Raw genomic sequence first — 22,509 nt, forward strand, 5'->3', positions numbered from 1 at the left:
CACCACCAAAGAAGACTCTCACCAGATGTGTTCCCTAGACTTCGTACTTCCTAGCCTCTGAAACTGTAAGCAATAAATTTCATTTTCTTATAAATTACCCAGTTCCAAGTATTTTGTCATAAACTACAGAAACAGACTAATACACCACTGTATCACCATGATCTAAACAGTGCCTGATGCATAAAGGATATAAAGACTAGTTAAATAAATTAATGAATTCAAAATACTATGAAACATTCAAAATTATTTAAGGCTCCTAGGAAACCTTTAATATATTTCAGGAAACGTACGATTCTACATTGTGGAATGTCTAAAAGCAATACATGATAAACTGCAAATATTAGTTTAATAAAGATTTTTATATTATTCCTCACAGATCTTTGTTTTATAGCCACCATTTACTCAGAAGTAAAACAAGATTATTTATGCTAATCTGTATTGAAAAGTTTACATTTCTGATTGAATGTGAAAACATACTAATATCTAAATAACTATAATAAACATTCATTGGTTTGTAATCTAGTGATAAAAAGAAAGACATTAGTCACACAGCTTAGAAACAATGAAAAAACAGCTTTTCTTGTGTCACTAACAGAATAAACACAAAATCAAATGATTCTCAAAGAATGGCAGTTTTCAAAGAAATGTTCCAATTTTAGGGGTGAAAAAGATGTAGAGAGGCAATCTTTATGTAACATGAAATCGTAACAAAAAATTGGATCAGAAATATACTAGAAAATCTGAATAGAACCTCTAATGGAAGAATCATGAAAAATAAATAAAGGGACACAGTGCATCTTCCTCAAAGAGTTAGTATGTGTGGCTTTAGGTTTGTTTACCGCCTGGAGAACAAAAGACTACAACAGCACTACTGAAAAGGAACACGTTCGTTCTTACATTGTCACCTGACTGGTAGTAGGCTTGAATCCATTCATTACTTTCCAATTTTGATATATGACATTTTACCAAAGTTATTTGACATTGACAAAAATGTTGCAGGTACAGTGGGTTATTCTGAGAATTAAATGAGTAAAAATTTAATTACCTGCATAAAAGCTGAAATTTGAAATTCAGACTTTTTATAATTTAAAAAGGCAAAATTTAGTACAACCCCAAACAAAAAACAAATCAGAATTGACCAAGCATAAGAATACTGTACATATTTTTTATACTGTGTTTCTATGTACAAGAATGACTATGAAATTAAACTGTCTTGTTTCTAGTAATTTTCTTCCATTAACAATAACAGTCACTGCTTAAAGGGTTGCTTGCAAACTTATCAGAAAAATTTTTTCCCGAATATTCTACTCTTCAAAACAAACAGTAGCTGTCAAGTTCTTACTGCATAATCTGAAGTGGTAATCCATGTACGGTATTTCATTTGTAATAAGTCTTTGTGATAAGGTTAACACTTCAACACACAACACAAATAAGAGAGCACCAAAAAATGAAAATTACTTTGCTTATGTTTCTGTATTAGACTTTTATTTGCTAAAGGGTAAAAACAGATTTGCAAAATTCACAGTTAACTTAAAACAATAGTTTTAAACCTTTATTCCTAGCCCTTACTGCCTTCAGGAAGGAGAGAACATCTGGTTATTTACGGAACACAATATGTTCACATTTTCTATGACTTTTGTTTCTAATTGGGTTTTTAAATTTTTTTTTTTTGAATTTGAACAACTAGCTACAACAATGTTTTTTAATCACTTCAGATTTTTCAGACTGTCCTCCTTCTATTCCTTCAACTTCATTTAGTGGATTGTTTTTGAAAATCTGCTCAGTAGTTCCAACATGATAAAGACAAGAAAATGAGAATTAGGATCATGGTCTGAAGAGCTAAGTATAGAAACTACTTACAGTGTGCAGAGCACAGGATGCTACAAACAGATATTTGACATTCGGTCTCTTCATAAAGCATACATTTTCAAAATTTCAAATAGTTCTTGGGCCACTTACATACATGGCAGTTTCATTTACTACAGACACAAATAAATGTCCATTACAAATAGAAGAATTTATGTGTGAAATATGTAAGTAAGATTCTACTATTTTTAAAACTAATGAAGCTTCAGCTCTTATGTGGAAAGGTGGTCTGAAGACCTGGGTTCAATTGCTGGCTATGCCACTGACAAGCTATGTGACCTTGAATAAGTCTCTAAGCTTCACCTTGATTCTCAATTTGTTCATCTATGAAAGGAGGAAGCTGTATTAGACTGTCTAGATTCTTTGCAGTTCTGAAATTCTGATAGTCTTACTAAAGTATATTATCTAGATTCTTTGCTGTGTCTTTTTTATTCCATAATATTTGAAGGTGGTAATAGGTTTTTAAATAATTTTGACACATAGCAAATTAAGGAACTAGATGCTCTTTAAATTCAAGTTGTAGGGTTAAGTCATTATCTTGATAAAAATGGTAGCTAAAAAATACACGACTGGCTATGTCCTTTGTGGAATATTGACATGGGTTCCAGAGATATGCTAGGTGAGTGAGGTCCACCTAGATTGATGTCAGTGTGGTGTACTGGAAAGAGGCATAGAATTTGAATCAGAATTCAATTCTACTATTATTTTCTTAATACCAAGCACATGCAGGACACACAGCTAAGTGCTAAAAATTAAGCAGGATCCAGTTCTAAGGAGAAATAACTGACAAAAATACATATGTATATAGATAAAATACAAGGTGCAATGGGGACTCAAAGGGGAGGACATGTCCTATCTGAACTTGGGAATGGTTTTATGGAGAAGGTAGAATAGATGCCAGGTGTCTGAGGACGGAATGAGTACCTACAAGGGTCATGAAGCTACTATAGCTAACTTGGAAGCTTACAAGCTTACTGACTTTGGGAAAGCAACATAACCTTAAACTCTACCAACTCAAAAAAGAGTGAGGAAAGATAACTTACTCTGCCTAACTCACAGGGTTGTTGTGAGGACCAAATTTAGCATGTCAAAGTGTTTGTAAGGAGTATGATCCTATTATTACAGTTCACAGGCCCATTATTTCAGGCTGTCCAAATGAGAAATCTTTCCACATTAAACCCTACCTTTGATATAAAACAATTAGAGCTTGGTATCTCTACTTGCAGAATCTATTCTCAAATGAGCAATCTCCACTGGTATTTAGGGATGATGGTAGGACAAAGTGCTTTTCTGAAGTCTGATGATGAACTTACTAAGCCTCACAGTTCTTTGTTTATTTCTACTTTTTTGAATCCGTCAGCAGCACTCAACACTGCTGCTACATGAAGCTGGGTGAGAAAGTATGCCTTCATGCCTCAAATCTCATCTTTTTACTAGTTCACTTCACCGAGACTTGTGTGCTTATATACTTATTCTGATCAACCTGAATCAAGAATGATTCAAGTATTTTAAGTGTTTCATTGTTGCTACTAAATAGAAAACATTTAAAGCACTCTGATGTCTGGGTTTTTAGAGGATATGGGTAGGGGTACTAGCATTACCTTTCCCTCTCCTTTTTCCTTTCAGCATAAAAGGACTTTGTTATGACTTTATAATTAACCTTAACTACATTGAAAACTCTGTCCACTTGTGGGTTTCTATAACGTACATAAATTTGCTGTTTTTTTCACTTGTACCTCTGTAGTAATGAATTGGATCTTGTTAGTTCAGTTTGTTAGAAGTCAGTTCTTTATAGATAAAGGATGCTATGCTTGGATGGGTCATCAGAGACAATTTAATTCAACCTCCAAATGTTACAAAAGAGAAGACCAAGGCTCAGCAAGCATGACTTCCCCAAAAGTCAAAGAGGATGGCTGGCAGCAGAGCCAAGGCTTGACCCAGGGCCCCAATTCCTAACTCAGGCTCCTTGCAGAACTCTACACTGCCACAGACCTACATTAGTGCATGTGTCAAGTGACATTAATTATTACTTGAAATTTACTAAATATTAGTGGGTGGGTCAGCCATTATATACACTCAGCTATAACTACTACTTTGCTGGGTTAGACCTCTGAAAGCCTCTTAAGGATACACAGCTTTCTTTACTTTTCATGTAGATATCTTCATTCTAGGAACTTGTTTTCATAAACCTTTTAAACACAACTCCCAATTCTCCCCAATTTCTTTGTATCAGAAATATCAGTTTAAGGTCCTACATTTTGGATCATTATCCTGATCATGTTTTTAGCTGGTAAGAATATGAACATACAGGTGAGGAATTTCCTTTTTTAGACTTACGCTATTACTTTTTTCTCTTAAATCTTAAAGAATCTATATTTTTAATGCTTGCAGAATTGCTTCATTACACTCCTCTATTATGTACACTGCTTTATGAAGTAAAAAGTACACTACTGAAGTCACACTAACATTGAAAGAGCATTTAGATTCCACTAATAAACACTGATGGACTTAGTATACAGAATTTTGAAACTAGATCAGTGAGTGATTCATTGGAAAATCAACCACATTCAGCCAGGGAAAAATTACCAAGATCAATAGGTTTGATAACATATTCATTTCTTCCTTCTATTAAACCAAACAAATCATACAATCAGAAAATTCAAATAGCTATTTTAGAGATTTTTTTCCTACTCTATATGACTCTAAGAATTCCTACTTCTGAGCTGACAGAATTTGCCTTAAGTTTGTAGATCAAAACTCATACCTCATTGACCAGCAACCTCATTCTTTATTCCTCTTTTATAGATACTTCATCATCTGGGAGGGTTATTTTTGGTAAAAGAGTATATTCTCACATAATTTACATATATGTATGTACATAAAAATATAAATATGGAACTTAGATTTTCATAGTCAGACACATAAGCATTACCAGAAAAGCGTCAGAGAAAAGATGGATTATATTTCTGATGCTTAATGAAATTGCTTTGTGTAACAAAAATTGATATAAAAGTTCCTATTTCTACAGAAAATGGATATAGGTACAAAAGTAATAAATTCTTTTACATCAAAACAAAAAATAGAGGATATACTCAAAGGTTGAAGTCAACACCCAAGGAAAGGGCAGAAATCCTTCAGAATCAAAATTTACATTAGACTTGGAGGCCCAAGTTGATCAGACAGAGCTTTGGCAATGGAATCCACAGACAGACTGACTGACTCAGAGACAGTTCAACAACTGCCAACATGACTGTTGGGAGGATTGCCAAAGTGCCAAAGGCTGGGATTACCATCCAGTGCCTGGCATTCTAAGATACTCGTGTTTGAAGCTTTCTCTCTCATATTTCATCCAATATTTTTGTTTGGCTCAAAAGTAGCAAGGATTCACAGATTTTTTTAGATCATTAAATGTTCTTATTTTCAAGAAATATAACATTAGTTGTAAAAGAGCACACTTTTTCTCTGAAGTGTAAAGAAAATTTTGGTGAATTGCTTTACGCTCAAATAGAGAAATCAGTGTTAAAGTCTGTTTAAATCTTTATTTTATTAGGCTACTCTTAAACCACACACAAAAACACAGGTTCATAATATGAAATAATTCAGTGTTTCATTATATCATAAACTCTTATAGAAGTGGTCCTTTGTATAGATCTACTTTCTTAATCTTCATATGGCCCCTGAGGCTATACTTGCATAAGTCTTCCCCTGTGGGGGATACCAATAATAATGAAGTTTTGCTATAAAGAGAGGCAGTAGCTCAACTATTCCTTGAGTTAGGAGGAAGGCAAGAGGGCAGAACAACCTTCTGAGGAACAAGAGATGTGTGCTCCAGTTTCTAATGGTAGTGTTCACTTAATTTGCCTGCTGAATTGCTGGCCAACGTAGGTATGTGAGTTTTGGTTTATGACTGTAGGCAAATTCTATCATTAGGCAATTCATCTGCTATTAGGCAAATTCCACATTAGGAATTCTTACACTCATGCAGAGAAGGCTACTTTTCATCCAACTTAAAATTGTGCATGTCCTACTGGGAAAGCTTACCTTTGGGTCTCTAAGGAACAGAGCCTTAAGAATCAGTGAGTGTACATCTCCGATGAGTGGGTAATGCATCAGAAGGCCGAGACAGGTCTGGTAGTTACTAGAGATCACTAAGTAAGAGAGAAAAAATAATTTAGATGCAATACTATTTAAGATATTCTGCATAAATAAAAATATAAAAGCTAACAATTTAGAGTCAAAGAAAGCAAACAAATAACTCAACTGATCTGATAGAAGGAAGTAGGGAGAAGGGATCCTTACCAAACGGCCTTTGAAGCACCATACTGTATTGTTAACTGCAATCTAATATACTAGCACTTATCCTCAGGGTGAGTTGGAAGGAAGAGCTTCAGATACAGATATGTGTGTGTATTTGCAATATAAATAAATTCTCAGAAGCATGCATATTTATTGCCATTTACATGGCTGTGTTTAAATGTCTCCAGTTTGCTGTTTAGAAATTAGTAACAAAAACCTTATGAATGGGAAAGAACCAGTTTAAAATTTTCATAAAATAATATTTACCTTGATTATTATGCTTCATAACTTACATGTGTTACATTTATTCCTTTGTATATATAAATATTACATAATTCAAAATTAAGGAAAATATAATATCTTCCAATTACTCATTTTTCTAAAGTAACAAGAAATTTAGGGAGAGAATATCTATGCAGCATTTCTTGGAGGAAAAATGTCACAATCTTCATAGATGAGTCTAACTGGGTTCTGCAGACTGTCATTTAATTTTTTTTTCAAATCAACCTAATTATGGGCGCAATTATTAAACACATCTTTTCAGGCAGGTCTATGTAAACTACTTTATTTCTTGGCAACCTATCTGCCACTGCTGTCACAGTTGGGCCCATTAACGATGCTTGTTTTGTGAGCCACAATGACTGCCTGCATAGGACTGATTGTGAAGAAACTTCACAGTGACAACTTGCTGTGACTACAACTGAATCCTTTACTTGAATCAGTTACTTGAAAAATATTACATAAGAATAAACTGAGACTCAAGAGAAACAACACAAATCACAAAATAAACAACTATTCGTAATCATAAATACTCTTGACTCTTAGGTTTTTTTTCCTTTCTGCTGTTGGAAACACCATTTCTTGCTATAGCCCCTCCCCCATACCATGAGCACTATGGGAAAAGGAGAAAGGACTGGGCAAAATGAATAATTAGAATCTATGTAAGGAACCACTTTATCATCTTCATTTCCATTGCTGATCTGACAGCTTGTAATTTCATACATCTGCTTTCATTTGTAAAGCACTCACTTATCCTACCCTTTCTCTATCTGTTCAGACACTTCTTTTCTTATTTGTTCATTTTTTTACATTCACGTTCAGTTACCTGTTGTCCTTTTTTTCTAGAAATTCAAAATCTAGGATATGAAGATTGGTATAATGTTTTCATGTACAATTTTCTTTGAAATCTAACAAGTAAATAAAACCTAGATAAGCAATTCATCTTATAATTCAGAAAGTTATTTTCCCAAATGCTATAATGACCAAGGAAGAATTCTTACATATTTTGTAAGAGAGGCAGCAGAGTTTTGTAAAAAGGGTTCTGGGCTCAGGCAGGACTCAAAGATGTGGATTTGAATCCTGGTACCACCTTTGAACCTTTCATAAAGGTGCCTGAAGATTAAATGACATAATCTCTGTGACTTATTTACAGCAGCTGTTCAAAACCTGTTCAGATAACCTCTGTGAGCTTAAATTTAGTCATTTGTAAAACAACTTTCTGATTAAAAAAGATTATTTGCCTATCTCATTCAATTCAATAATTATTTGTTGAATACCTAATTCATGACAGGCTCTAAACCAGGAGAGGATGTAGAGATGAACAAAACCGAGTCCTTGCTCTGAAGAAATTAAAAGCATAGAAGGTGCATGTGTAACATCAAACAGCTATTACTATTACTACCACTAAGATGACAATAAATTATTGAAGGCTTTCTATGCCAGACCCCATGCTAAGAACTTTACCTACATTATCTTGTTTAATTTCTATGACAATCTTATATAAAGGTGTAATTATTATCCCTGTTTTACAGATGTGAAAATTGATACTTTGAGCAGTTAAGTCACCTACCCAAGTCACACAGTAAATCTGTGGTGTAGCAGGTATTTTAAACTCAGAAGTCTAGTTGCAGGGTCTGTACTCTAATACAAGTCTTTGTTTTGAAAAGCCATTTTTTTGAAAATCAAATGACATAATGGATGCAAATGTCATCGTAAACAGTAAAGTTAGATAGCATTATTACTTAGTTTTAATCAGCCTGGAAGGTCAGTATTCCCATTCTTTAGAATAGCCTGATAGATAGGTATTTATTTGGAAGGACCAGAGCAAGAACCCTATGGTATTACAACTTGATAGAACTTCTGAAGTTAAGAGAAGCTGTAAAATATGTAAGGGAAGCCATATTTAATGCATTAATATTCTACTGGCAAAACGAACAAAGAAGCTATCGTTCTTTCTTTCATTCATCCATCCACCCAATTGCCTCATGCAATAAACATTTCCTGAGCATCTACTAAACGCTGGATATATACAGACTATGTTTGGCATTGGCATTAAATACATATGAGTCCCCTGCCTTCAGGTAAGGCCATCTCTAATTTACTAATGAAAAACTGTAACATATGCTAAGTATTAAATCTCCCTTGAAATAACTACACCCAATTTACAGTAGGTAAAAGAGAATTATACAAGCTGGTTTAAAAACAAAATAGCAGGGACCTGGTAGAATAAGAATTTAATTTTGATCTTTATAGTAAACTTTTGTTGAACATAAACAGCTAATATGCAATATTGTTCCTTCTCCAATGTTTATTCTTTCAAAGCAGGCCAGTGACATGGGAGAAAAAAAACCCCTGAGTTTTGGCATCTATCTATATTTGAAATGAAGCATGTTTATGCTTTATAAACAAAATATTCAAGCACACCCTGAAGAGCTGATTCAGAGAAGGTAAAAACAAAGGTGAGTTGTACCTAGGAAACATACTGGATTTGGAATAAGAAGATCTAGCTTAGAATGTTGGTTTAGTCACTAATTATATGTGTGAATTCAGGGAAGCTGCTTAAACTTCGCCAAAACTTTATTTCTCCCATTCATAAAACAGACAATAATGCTTACTGTGTATCTACAGGGTTTCTGTAAGGGTTGCATAGATGTCAGCTGGTATATTTCCCTATCTTGCTTATTAATTCTTCCTTGATGAATAGCGCTACCTCCACATTAAACAGAACCGACTTCTCCGTCTCTATTTTTAAAAGGCCCACAAATGTTTCGGAGTGGTCTGAGGTAGTTGATTTAAATAGTTTCCCTGGGCCGGCCCCGTGGCTCACTCAGGAGAGTGCGGCACTGGTACGGCCGAGACCGTGGGTTCGGATCCTATATAGGGATGGCCGGTGTGCTCACTGGCTGAGCGTGGTGCAGACCACACCGTGCCGAATGTTGCAATCCCCTTACTGGTCCAAAAAAAAAAAATAGTTTCCCTGATAGAAACAAAGAAAAATAGTAGTGAAATAAGTAAAGATAAGCAGAGAATGATTGTTTTGAAAAAGTTTAAAGTAGTAAGGATCAATAACTTATGTATAACTCAAACCTAACTATATCTATAAGCATAACATCTGTAAATACAACACCTTGAGATACACTTTCTTAAAATAATAAAATGGACTGAGAACGATAACAAAACACAAAAGTGTAGACTTCCTTTTTAATTTTAATTTCCCTAAAATAAAAAAAGTAATATTAGCTATCACCTGTTAAGGACCTATAATATGCCTGGCAACTTGCCATATATTTTACAAACATCCCATGAGTCCTCCTAATCCTCCATAAAGAAAGCATTATCATCAGCTCCCTATTATGGATGAGGAAATGGTAGTGCAGAGTATATAAACAACATAGCCAAGATTACAGGGCTCCTGAAGGGCAGACAGTACTGAACCCAGGTCCGTACAACCGAAAACCTTGCTCTTCACCACAATATTTTATACTTTCCTGCGTTCCTAGCAGAGAGGGTACACAAGTCAAGGTAGACATACTGCAGATGATTTTGAACACCAACTATGTTTGAGCAATAGAGAAGCCTCAAAGATACACTGAAAAAAGTCCTCACCACTTAAGGCCAGGTATAGAAAACATTTAGAAATAGGCAAAAATTCTTGTATTTAGCTATAAAATGGCATATAAAAACGAAAAACCAGAGACTAAATATAAAATAAAAGGAAACCTTAAGGCTATCTAATAATTTACTGCACTTTTCCACTGAAAATATAGCCAGTGTGTAGGGGCCTTGCAAGGTACCTGGTATGCAGAAGGCATTTCAAAAATGCCACATGCTCTGAAAAAATATTTGTTGAGGGGCTTATTAAATGTAGAGAAAAATACATATTTACCACCTGTGGTGTCTTCAACTATTTAAGGACCCTTATGGTTTTGACTTTCCTAGTACAAAATGGTCACATACAAAATGGGATTTCAAATAGACCAGAAAACAAGGGGTGAACAGTGGGGAATAAACCATAAATAAGACCACCAAGACTTTTATTCTATTCAGTCTTGGAGGAAGCCAAGTATAAAACATGATCATATCCTCCACAAAAAGCGATTTTAATCTAGTGTTTAATCCTTGCAAGATTTTGTACTTCTGGGTTTTCCTTCCTGGTTCCCTTTGTCACAACTGCCTCTCTGAGCACCATCAATCACAACAACAATCAGCCTCAAAACCCATGACTGACACATACTCTTCTGTAAACACTTGGGTAGGCTTTGACAAGTCCTTATTTCTCTAGCACATTATGTGCAGAATAATATGAGATTTTTAAGTTCATTTTTAGAAAAGAGGACAATCTCATATTCAGAGTTGCCCACTCTTTTGGCTCAAAAATATTTTAAAAATTGTTATTCTTACTACTCTGCAAGCTTAACATGCTTTAAACAGAATCTATTTTAATCACAGATCGAACAACAACATAACAGATCTTTACTCAAGAATTTATATCTTTAAATATACAGTGTTGCCAACTGTAAGGCAGTAAGTAAGCAAGCATCCAAGTGCAGAATTGCCAGTGGTTAGGATGTGAGCATAGGAGAAAGAGTATTAGCAAAGTCAGGGTGACAGCAGATTAGCTCCAGGAGCACCACCAGTACTGACTATGAAATCTGAAGTACATCAGTTAACCACACAGGCTTCAGTTTTCTCCACCTTCACTATCTCATTATCCTTTGAGGAAATAAAACGAGGTGATATACAAGGGTACTTCAAAAAGTTCATGGAAAGTGTTGTATTATCTTTCAATTCTACTTTTCCAAGAATTTTCTGAAGTACCCTCATACGGTTAAAAACAAAGTCCTTTAATGCAAGTTATTAACACTAATGTAATAATTGTAGGGATGTACTCAGAATTAGAGCCCAAGTTGTGTTTCCACATCTGTAAAATGCCATGGAAATGAAGCCTGGGAAAATTTGGTGAGCATTACGATTTAGAAAAGAAACAGTAAGCCTGATTTATAGATTTGTGTCTCAATTTTTAATCAAAAAGGAAAGAAAATCATAGGTCAGGAATTAGTTAAATCTGAATACAGATATATAGAGGTACATTTTACTTCATTGTGTTTAGTGGCTTTTAATGCCTTACCAAGAAATATGGATTGTCAGTAGAAACAGATGCAGTACAGATAGTATTTAAGAAGAATTAATAAAATCTTTTTCCTTTTGTTAGACTTTGTGTATTCATTCATTCAACAAACATTTATTAAAGAATTAAGACGCAATCTCCACTTTCTCCTTATATTCCAAAGGAAGAGAAGCATAAAATTAACTGCACACAGGATAGGGCTGAAAACAATGGCATATACCAAGGGCTGTGACAACTCTTAGAATGGAAGACGCTGAGGTCAGTGAGGGTGTCAGCCAATAATATGTGGATGCAAACGGAGGCTACTGACCCCTATGTTAGGGTGCTGGGGAGAGATGAAGACATGGAGGGAGAAGAGCAGGTGGGGGTCTCACGTGTACTTAGGGGAGACACCAAGATACCCTTTAGTAGGTTAAAGGATAAATAAACTGGTACAACCAAACAATAAAATATTATTCAGCACTAAAAATAATGAGCTATCAAACCATGTACAGACATGGAGGACACTTAAATGCATGTTACTAAGTGAAAGAAGATAATGTGAAAAGGCTACATACTACATTGTTCCAACTATATGACATTTTGGAAAAGGCGAAATTACGGAGACAGTAAAAAGATCATTAGTTTCCAGGGGTTAGGATGAAAAAGGGTTGAACAGGCAGAACACAGAGGATTTTTAGGGCAGTGAAACTCTCTGTATGATACCATAATGGTGGATACATGTCATTATACATTTGTCTAAACCCATAGAGTATACAGCACCAAGAGTGAACCCTAATGTAAACTACGCACTTCAGGTGCTAATGATGTATCAATGCAGGTCCACTGACTGTAACAAATGCACTACTGTGGTAGGGGGTGTTGATAGCCAGGCAGGCTGTGTGTGTGGGGGGGGAAGCAGATATACAGAAACTCTGTACTTACCGCTCAGTTTTGCTGTGAACCTAAAACTTCTCTAAAAAATAAAATCTTTTAAAAACTGAAAACACTAACAAGAAAAGAAAAAACAAAACAATGTGTTACTGTGGTATATCAGCTTTTGTTAGAGAAATTTTAAAAGACTGTTAAATTAAAATATAAAGTAAAATATATGGTATTTGTAACAGGGTACATTAATATACATATACAATATGGTCATAAAAACAATTGACGATATTTTACGTCTGAAAGGGAAATGAGCTGGTAGTCAGGAAGTGCTTAAACACTCCTTCAAAAATAAGACCACCAATTTGTGCTTTGATAAAATTCTGTGACATATTACCATGTGACTTAAGAGAGTATTTTTAGTACTTGAGGTTGGGTAAAGCTTTTCTAGAAAAGACAAATAAATTCAATTTGCAGTTGAAATAGACTGCATTTTCACACCAATATAAATGTTGAACATGCTCTTGACTAGGAAATAGAGAAAAAGAAATTCTGGGATAGGACAGATGGAAACCCTGGCAGACAGACAGTGGTAGAAAAGTAAGGAGAGATCTAAAATGAAATCAAAAGGAACAACGTTTTAAATCACAAAGAGGACACAACTGCCATGCCAGGCCAGGCCAAGAAATGGCTGAAGAGACCCCTACAGAAAACAGAGGAAAATGGTAGCCTTGTAACATGTTTACACTGGTTAAAAGGCAAGGCAGGAAGTGGGTAGACGTGCCAGAAAGGAAACTTTTCCATTTACAAAGTGTTCAGAGAGAAAGTAAATTTAAAAAGACCATGAACACTTGAGAAATACTTTCTGGTTAAGAAAATCTACTGTTAAATTGATTTGATTATAGTGTTTTAGCTATTAATGTAATTTACAAGTCAAATAAAAGGTATATTATAAATTAGAGAAAATGTTTTTCTTTGATACTAGTCAAAAATAAAAAAAAAACATTTAAATCAATAAAAAATGTACGTGAAAAAATTTTAGGTGCTTAATTTAAAAAGTAGACAATGCTTTCTTTGAAAAGCTATATAGAAAAGTATATTTTAAGAAAATCATTATTTATTTGAGTTGTTATCCCAGGGTGAGAATGACACCTGTCCCACCAGCAATCACTACACACAAATCCGACCCCAGGTCTCTAAAGTACCTTTCAGCTTGGTATCACCCCAGCAGAGCACATAAAGAGCTTCAAATATTTTAAGGGACAGGAAAGAATTGTAATATGTGGCTCTGGTACTAAGGAAGCTTATAATCTAGTTGTGGAGATAGAAACAACACTCACAATAACTAAGGAACAATGTAAGATAGAGTATAATTAAGTGCTACACTGAGTGGTATTGATTAACATCTCGCAAGACTGCAAAAGTGAGAAATCAATGAGGGCTCGAATAATAGGGAAAGGTTTGGGAAAAAGCTACCTTGTGCTTGGCCTGAAAAAAGGAGCAAGATTTAGGTAGGTGGTGCCAGGAGAAGAAAGGAATCACATGAGTGACTTATAGTACACAATAAGTCAGTTAAGAGAGTGTGGTGGGAAGGCTACTCATAAACGACTATAGGAGTAACAGTTGATGATAATGCCACATTATTTTCTTACCTCCCCACTTTTCTGTTTGTATATAATTTTAATACATATAATTTGGCAAACTACCAAAAACTGGGTGGCTTAAAACAACAGAAATTTATTGTCTCACAGTTCTAGAGGCTAAAAGTCCAAAATCAAGGTGTGGGCAGGACCATGCTCCCTCTGAAACTTGTAGGGGAGAATTCTTCCCTGCCTCTTATAGCTTCAGGCATTGGCAGGATTTGTTCCTTCTGAGAGCTCTCAGGGTGAATCTGTTCCACACCTTTCTCCTAGCTTCTGGTGATGGCTGAAAATCCCTGACTAATATTTGCCTCTGCCTTCACATGGCATATCTCCCTATGTGTCTTCACACTGACTTCCTTCTTTGCACGTCTGTACCCAAATTTCCTTCTTATAAGAACACCAGTCATAGTGGATTAGAAGCCCACTCCAATATAACCTCCAGTATGACTCTGTCTTAACTAATTACATCTGCAACAATTTAGTCCCAAATTAGGTCACATTCTGAGGTACTAGGAGTAAGGACTTCAATACATTTTTGGGGGAACACAATTCAACCCATAACAAGCTTCATTATCTGTTCCTGTAAAACCAGAATTTTGGACTAGGTGTGGTGAATCGTAACCATTTTTTTTTAGTTACATATTCCTTTGAGAAACTGATGAAAACTACAGACCCTTAACCCAGAGAAATGCACACCTACACAATATTTTGAACAATGTCAGGATGATGACAGACGCTCTGAAGCCCATCCACTGAATCCCTAGTAGGCATGGACCCCAAGTAAGGAATGCCATCACTGAAAGCCAATTCTTTCAGTTTCTCTCAAGTGAAATATTCAAATCTATAAATGTAACCCCAAAAGAACACATATAATGCCCAGAGCCTTGTACAGCAGTGTTCACTTAAGATGTTCTGAATAAACAAGACTGAAACTACTTTTATTCAATCATTTATTTAAAAACTCAACCATTCAACCAGGATTGAGTTTCTACTATGTGCCAGCCATCGTGGTACACAGATGAAGGGGAATGATGGAAGTATAGACACATGGCATGAACTTCAAAGGAAGAGGGATTTTTATGGAAAGATAGGAAGCATGAAGAAGCAAGGTGGTCCCCACCTCACCTCTGGAGGTTGCAGAGGCAGCAGTGACTCTAGGAGGGCTAGGCTTAGAGGGAAAAACATTGTTGTGCAGAGAAAAGGATTGTGAGAGAGTGGATAAGCAGGAAGAAAAGAGGACACAGAACAGGACTGGGCAGACTGCATAGGAGAGCAGTGCTAATTAGAGGAGATTACATTTTCGGCCATAGTCAAGAACTAGGAGGAAAGCGGATAATTTGCCAGCCTCAGTGTTACAAATAGAGTACTGGCGTCAAGTCTTTAATCGATGCCAGTCGATTCTAACTCATGATGCCCTGCCGCAGCATCCAGAGTGGAGATGCCCACTTACACTTAGCAGTTTCAGGCTTATTAACTCTTCTGCATTCATTTGAGGCTTTGGTGTCTGCTCATTACATCTCTTTCTACATCTTCTCCAGTCATGATCCTTGGTGAAGTATCCATGGAGCCCCAAACAAAAATCCCAGCTTCCTCACAATCCCTTGATCTTCTAAGTGACTTACTTTCCCCTCACTCACTTCAGCCTTCCTGGTCACAGCTAGAACTGCTCCCCGGCCTCATGTCTGACCAGCTGACCCCACCTTCATGCCTTCAGCTCTCTCACACCCAGCCTCCAGTCCCTCGATACTCTGAATTCTGCCTGGTCTCTTCCTGGATGTGCTTCCCTCCTTACATATGCTAAGCCACTGTCTTCAAATGCACTCAACACCCTCCTCCTTTCTAATTCTGCCTAATTCGTGGAAATGTGGGTCTAACTTGAGGCCTGGATCGTGACCTACCTCCTTTTTACCTTGTCTGGACTGCTGAGCACAGACGGTGAAACTACAACCTTGAGGCCTGGTGCCACCGCCCATTGCTGTTCCCTGCAGGATCTTCAACAGCTGCACCAGGCTTGTCCTTGTCCCTGGTCAGCCATCTTTAGCACACCTCCCAGATACTTTCTCCAACCCCCTCACCCTACTCATTCACAGCAGATAACCTTCATCAGACATGGAATTCCTCCATTTTCTGTTTTCTCTACCTACAAACTGGTCTACTTCGGAAACCAGATTAGTGCTTCTTTCCTAGGTCAGCACCAGTTTTTCATTCCTGTTCCACAGCTGGTCTTCCACAAGTCTCCTGACCCCATTCTCTTTTATTGCCCCTCGGCCCTTGTTTTCCTCGATTATTTCACTGATGAAGTATTTGTCCAGAGGTTTACTATGCACCAGGCCCTGTTCTAGGTGCTGGGATACAGTAGGGAAACCAAGACAGACAAAATCCTGTCCCTCACTGGGAAATGGGGGGTGGAGGTGAGAGGGTGTGAAGAACAGACAATAAATAAGTAAAAATGTCAAAACAAACCAGACAATCTCTCTTTTCATAGATCTTATCTATGGAACAGGAGTGCTAATTCCTGAATTAGGAACTCAGACTGATTTGAGAAATAAACCTCTCCATCAGGTCTCCCTGCCTGCAGTATGCCTGGTCTCATTCTGAAGACTGCCATGCATCCTGCCTTGTCCCTGCACTGCCCTCTAGCTATGTCTTTCTTCTTCCCTACTCTGCTGACCTTCTTTAAAATTCCTCTATATATTCCATCTCCATACTCTTTTTTATTTAGTCATCTATTTAGTGGGAAAAGTAATGCATACATTTAAAAAAACAAAAAGCTAAAGAAAAGGCTATTGTACTTCTTAACTGTACAGGCATCTTCAACCTACCATAATCCAGCTTCTACTCTACTACTCCATTAAATCTGTTCTGGCAAAGGTATCCAATAATTGTTCCCCCATGGAGCCTAATCTGAGTGGACTTTTCCTGCCTCACACTACTGTTCCTCTGTACTCCTGACTCCCTTCTGCCTGGTTGGCTCAGACAGCACAGTTCTTTGAGGTTACAACACAAGCTCTTCCGCCTCTGGTGCCTGCCTCTTAAACACTGATGTTAAATGCAGAGTTCCACCTTTGCCAATGTTCTCTTTCTGCACGTATCTGCCTTAGGTAGGATGACCATATAATTTCTATGATCCTAATGGTACATCTGTAAGAATGAAAGAGGCAGGAATTAATAATTTCTACTCTGGGACAGTAGGTGTGAGCCAAGACTATCCCAAATAAGCTAGGATATATGGTCATACTATTTTAAGGAGATTGCATCCACTGTTACGGTTTTAACTAACACATACCTGTTAATCATTTGTAAAATTAAGTCTGCAGCCTTGATAGTGGCATCGAGCTTTATTTTCCAAATCTTCAGGTTATGATTTCTTACAGGTATCTCAAACTTGGCATGGCCAAAACTCAATCATCTACATTCCTCAAACCTGCTAATCCTTATATTTCCTATCCAAGTGATAAATATTACCCAGGCACTCAATCCTCTAAGCTAGGGATTGTTCTAGATTTCTCATTCCACCTCACCTATCCTATTTAATCACTAAGTCATACTGACTTTAGCTCTGAAAACTTCTCTAATCCACTGTTTTCCCCCTAGACTACTGTCATAACCTTTTATCTGATTTCCTTGTTCCAGTCTTGTCTCCTTCAAATTCATTTTCCACACTGCTGCCAGAGTGATCTAAAAGTGATCACACTTCTGCTTTGCAACTTTTGATAGCTCCCTATTGCTTAAAAGATAAAGACTTCCATCACGATCCTTCCAGATCATTTCTTCAGCCTCTCTCTCCTTTTGTACTCTAATAACACCAAATTGCTTATAGAAACACACACATATCGTCTTTTTCCCTTAAGGTGCTTCCCACTTCCAGACCTTTGTTCATGCTGTTCCTTATGTCCAAAATGCAGATCCCCTTATGAGGCTGGCCAACACTTACATCATTTTCGTTATTCACTCATACCTGGCCCAGAAGGGAGCTCAGAGCACCTCTTAAATTTTCACACTACCTGTCTACATCTCTATTACAGCACCAGATATATGAATTATGTCAGTCTTCTCTACTAGTTGGTAAGCTTCTTGAGCACCAGGGCAGTGTCCCTTAAATATTTAAAAAATATTCAGTCTCTTTTTAGGAGATCTTATCCACCATTATGAATATAACCAACAAAATTAAAATAAGTTGGACTAATTATTGAAATGAATAAACAGCTTTGTTTTTCCACAAGTGCCCATATCTTTTATAAAGACATCAGTGGAAAGATTTAAAAATTCATAAGGGCTTCAACTGCCATAAATTTGCCATGTTTTATGAAACTCAAGGTACAGATCTTAGCATAGGAGACAGGATAATTCAATTAAAAAATATAGAGTGGTGATGCACCAAAGTTAGGAAAAGAGCAAATTTTTAATTGTTTTCAGAAAATTAGAATAAATTTTAGTAGTTGTTTGATTTATAAAGTTCTGTAAAAATATTATCCAAAAGCACTTTTTTCTAAAAGAGGTTTCTCATTCCTTTTTAAAAATTATTTACATTTTGAAAAAACACACAACTTGAAAAAAGAAGATTAGCATTAAATATCCTAAAATCCAGTATCTATAAAATCTGCCCAAACATCCTTCTCTACTTTCCAGATGTTTCCTCTTATGATTTCCATGTTCTTATATGCTTAGCTATAGCTCACAAAGAAAGAACTTTGACTTTGTCTGTCAAAACCCAAAGTACTTAACCTTCAAGGCATAGAAATAAACCCATTTTGGGTAATTTTTGGATAAAATGTGGTCCCCCTATGACTTATTTAAGTAACTGTGGGGAAATTTAAAAAGTAAAATCTAAAATTTTAAAGAATACTAGTGTTACCAGAGGAATGGCAAGAGTATCTGGCATAACTGCTTGTTCAATGAACAAATAAAGAGACACACAGAGCAATTTACAGTCATGATTATGAATGATACCAAATAGTATACGTTCTTCTGACAAAGTCCTACTCCTATGATAGTTTTCAATTTCCTAATTCAATCACATCACTTTGGGCAATATTTCCTAATTATATTTTGGCTTACAATTCTTGTTTTGTGAACTGTGATTATTTCCCTGAGAAAGAAAACAATTTGAGGTATTCTGAAATTTGAAACATGCTCTGATTTTTTCTTCAAGCTGCAGATAATCAGACTATTCAAAAGGGACAGACACTGGCTTTCTGGCTACGGTAAGCACTCCAAGGTAGATCTGAGAGGATGGGAACACATCTACGATTACGCACTGCTTTGAGAAATATGTTTTCCTAAAATGTAACTGGGAATAAGTTAAAATACCTTTAAATGTAATATTTATTTTTTTATTGGCAAGGTGGTGAGACTATGAAAACAGCTCCAATCACCAGATAAACAACTTTGAATACTCTCTCCTGGTCAGAAGGTGGAGCTCTAAACATATCTGAAATACTGGCTTTTATATATGCACTTCACAAATGTGTGTAATGAGGAGATTAAAGCAGGAGTAAAGTCTTTACAAAAATGGTTCTGAAGAATATTCCAATCCTCTCAGGATAAAATCACCCACATCTCCCAAGGTACATGGTTAACTATCAAAAAAGATGTTTAGCATGTTCCTTTGCAATTTCAATATATTACCTACTATAAAAATTTAGGTATATGTAAATCAGAAATAAAATATAAACTATATTTCAAAAGCAAGACATTTAAAAAATCAGGACCACACAGTCAAATGTAGGCAAGGTTATTAATACTTACATGCATCTCGGATGTAGAGTAACATGGCTATGAAGATATAATCAACTAAACTCAGGCTGAGGCCGTCTGCAAACAAGGCATCCCAGACCACCAGAAGATCCTGCAGAGGGAACTCTCGTCCAAACAAAAGCCGCACCCACCGTCTGGAGAGAAACAAAACAAAAATTCAGAAAATAGTACTTTTGAGAGTAATATAAAGAGTGTTCATTTTCTCATGTAACTGTGGGAAAAAAGTTAAAATTTATTAACTGAGTATAGTGAGCAAATATACACCGAAAATGCGATAAAGTAAAATATAAGTTTTAAGTTTTCAAAGGAATTTTATAATTCTATAACTAGGCCATAATCATTAAATCTTATTCTGATATGTATAAAACACAGTATTATGCTTGATCTAGTGAATATGAATATATCCACTAGAAATCACAAATGCCCAAAAGGTAAGGAGAAAACATGTGTAATGGTATGGTAGTTGCCTCATTCGTAAGGTTATGAGTTAAAAATACAATTTTCCAAAATTTCATGATCTCTACTAGTTTTTTGTTATTGCTGTTAACTGGCCTTTTGCAAATGTTTATACGACAAATTACTATAGCCAAACTGAGAAAACCGCATTCTCAAATTTCATTCTTATTTAAAAATATTCATTTTAAAATTAAATGTGGGAAAAAACCAGTAGATATCTATTTTTTTGGTCAAGTGTAGACATTTATTTTAAATGAAACATATAATGATATTTAATTTTTTAGCTTTGGAATAAAGATACCTGATCAGTGAGGCTATCTTTCTAGAGGTGCTTTCACATTTACTACTATAGCCAGGAAAATGAGTATCTATGCCACAGAGCAGACTTAAGCAGCTAATAAGAATACTAAACAATGTCTGTATATAATTGTACCTCATAAACAGCAACATCTAGACTTTCTATAAATGCTAACTATGCTATTTATGTATAATTCTTATAAGAAATAAAAATTGGGTTTGATGTATTTTTATCCATTTATTTCTAATTTTATATAACATGACTACAATTTCCTGTATACAGCCCCTTTTCTAGGGACTTCAGCTAGAATTCTATGTGATTCTGACACATAGCAAAGAATTAAATATTCCCAATTTCTAGTACCATCAAATAGCACAGAATAGAAGAAATTCTTTAGAAATTACTTAAGAGATGTAACTTTTTTGAAAAATTTGAAACCAAATATAACCATCTGTGGGGTTAAAGTGAGGCAAAAAAAAAAAAAAAAATTCAAATATTTTCCTCAGGGAGTATTATATTTAAGGAGGAATCAAAACTGTGACAAAATAGTGTACAATCACACATATATATCACAGTTTATTAGGAACCATGTGATAGAATACTTTAATTCTTTTCTTCTTATTATCAAATTAATGAACAAAATAATTAGATTGTATTTTCTACTACAATTACTCAATTTTCCAAGAAAAAAATTTATATGTCTGGGTAAGATTTATTTTTTTAAAAATGTTACAATATGCTTTACAATTTTTATCTACCTTTCAATTCTCACTTCACTGTTAAAATGAGGGGTGACTAACAGAAAATATGTTTTGTTGTCTAATATGCCTATATTTATGTGGCTTAGGGAAAAATTATTTCTCCACACACTACTAATTCTTTCAAAGCACAAATGCTAATATTTACTGTTCTAAGAAGTACAAAAATATCTCTAAATTAAATAGGTTGCCCTTCTTAATTACAAAGAATTAACTAGTCTTGCAAAGAGTGTCAGGGGAACCAGACTAGTGGTAGCACAAAAATAATTCAATAAGTGGAAAAAAACATAAAACAATTTATTATTAGATACCTAGCATGTTTCTCTTACGTAAGACTGTTAATAAGTTGTACATGCAAGTGGTACTGACAAAAGAATAGACACACAGAGTAGTAAAACAGAATAGCGTGCCCAGATATACTCACTTAAATACAGTCAACTGATTTTTTACAAAGGAGCAAAGACCACTCAGTGGAGTGAGGATGGTATTTTCAACAAATGGTGTTAGAACCCTTGGACATCCATATTTAAAAAACTGAACCTAAACACTGACCTTAGACCTCACGTATTTCTCAAAAATATAAAAAGGCAGCCCTAAATACTAGTTTACAAAGTGTGGAATGGTGGTAAAAAAAGTTAACTAACTTGAAAGTGTTATATTATTTGGGAAAGGGGTGAAGATATTAAATGAATTTTGCTCATTTGAAATTTATTTTTATAAAGTTATAAAATTTATTGTTTCTAAAAAAAACCCTTGCACATGAAAAGATACTAAATTGAAATATAGCTTCCTCTATTTTATATGCAATTATAAAAAAAATTAAGGCCAAATTTCCAAAATATTTAAGAAGAGCCATATGACTCTGGAATGCTCTGGGACCAACAATGACCTTATCAATAATTTAATCATTTTTATCCCACTTGGATTTAGTTCATACATATATTCAAAACACACAAAATTACCTATGCTGTTTTGAGCTTTCTTCATTGAGCTTAAAAACCAAGGATGAAATCACCTCTTTATGGAATATGTTACTAAAAGAAATTATTTCAGTAAGCTTTTGTATTCATAGAAAGGAAAACTTACTCTAAGAAATGAGGTCTTATAAAGAATTCACTCCTACAATTAACATGCTTTTTTATTGCAGTTAAAAATATTTAGCGA

General features: G+C 35.3%; 1 protein-coding gene across 10 annotated transcripts in view; it reads right to left on the reverse strand.

The window, feature by feature from the left end:
- The window catches only part of TBC1D5 (TBC1 domain family member 5), a 539,520-nt gene that overhangs the window by 122,132 nt on the left and 394,879 nt on the right, over positions 1-22,509 (reverse strand). For all 10 annotated transcript variants that reach the window (XM_063113715.1, XM_063113719.1, XM_063113718.1 and 7 more), the window contains 2 exons: positions 19,825-19,967; positions 5,908-6,014 (listed from right to left, as the gene is read on the reverse strand). In XM_063113715.1, coding sequence (XP_062969785.1) covers positions 5,908-6,014; positions 19,825-19,967 — 250 coding nt within the window. The remainder of the gene's footprint in view (positions 1-5,907; positions 6,015-19,824; positions 19,968-22,509) is intronic.

The sequence above is a fragment of the Cynocephalus volans genome, chromosome 11 (assembly GCF_027409185.1).
Source record: "Cynocephalus volans isolate mCynVol1 chromosome 11, mCynVol1.pri, whole genome shotgun sequence".
Taxonomy (NCBI): Eukaryota; Metazoa; Chordata; class Mammalia; order Dermoptera; family Cynocephalidae; genus Cynocephalus; species Cynocephalus volans.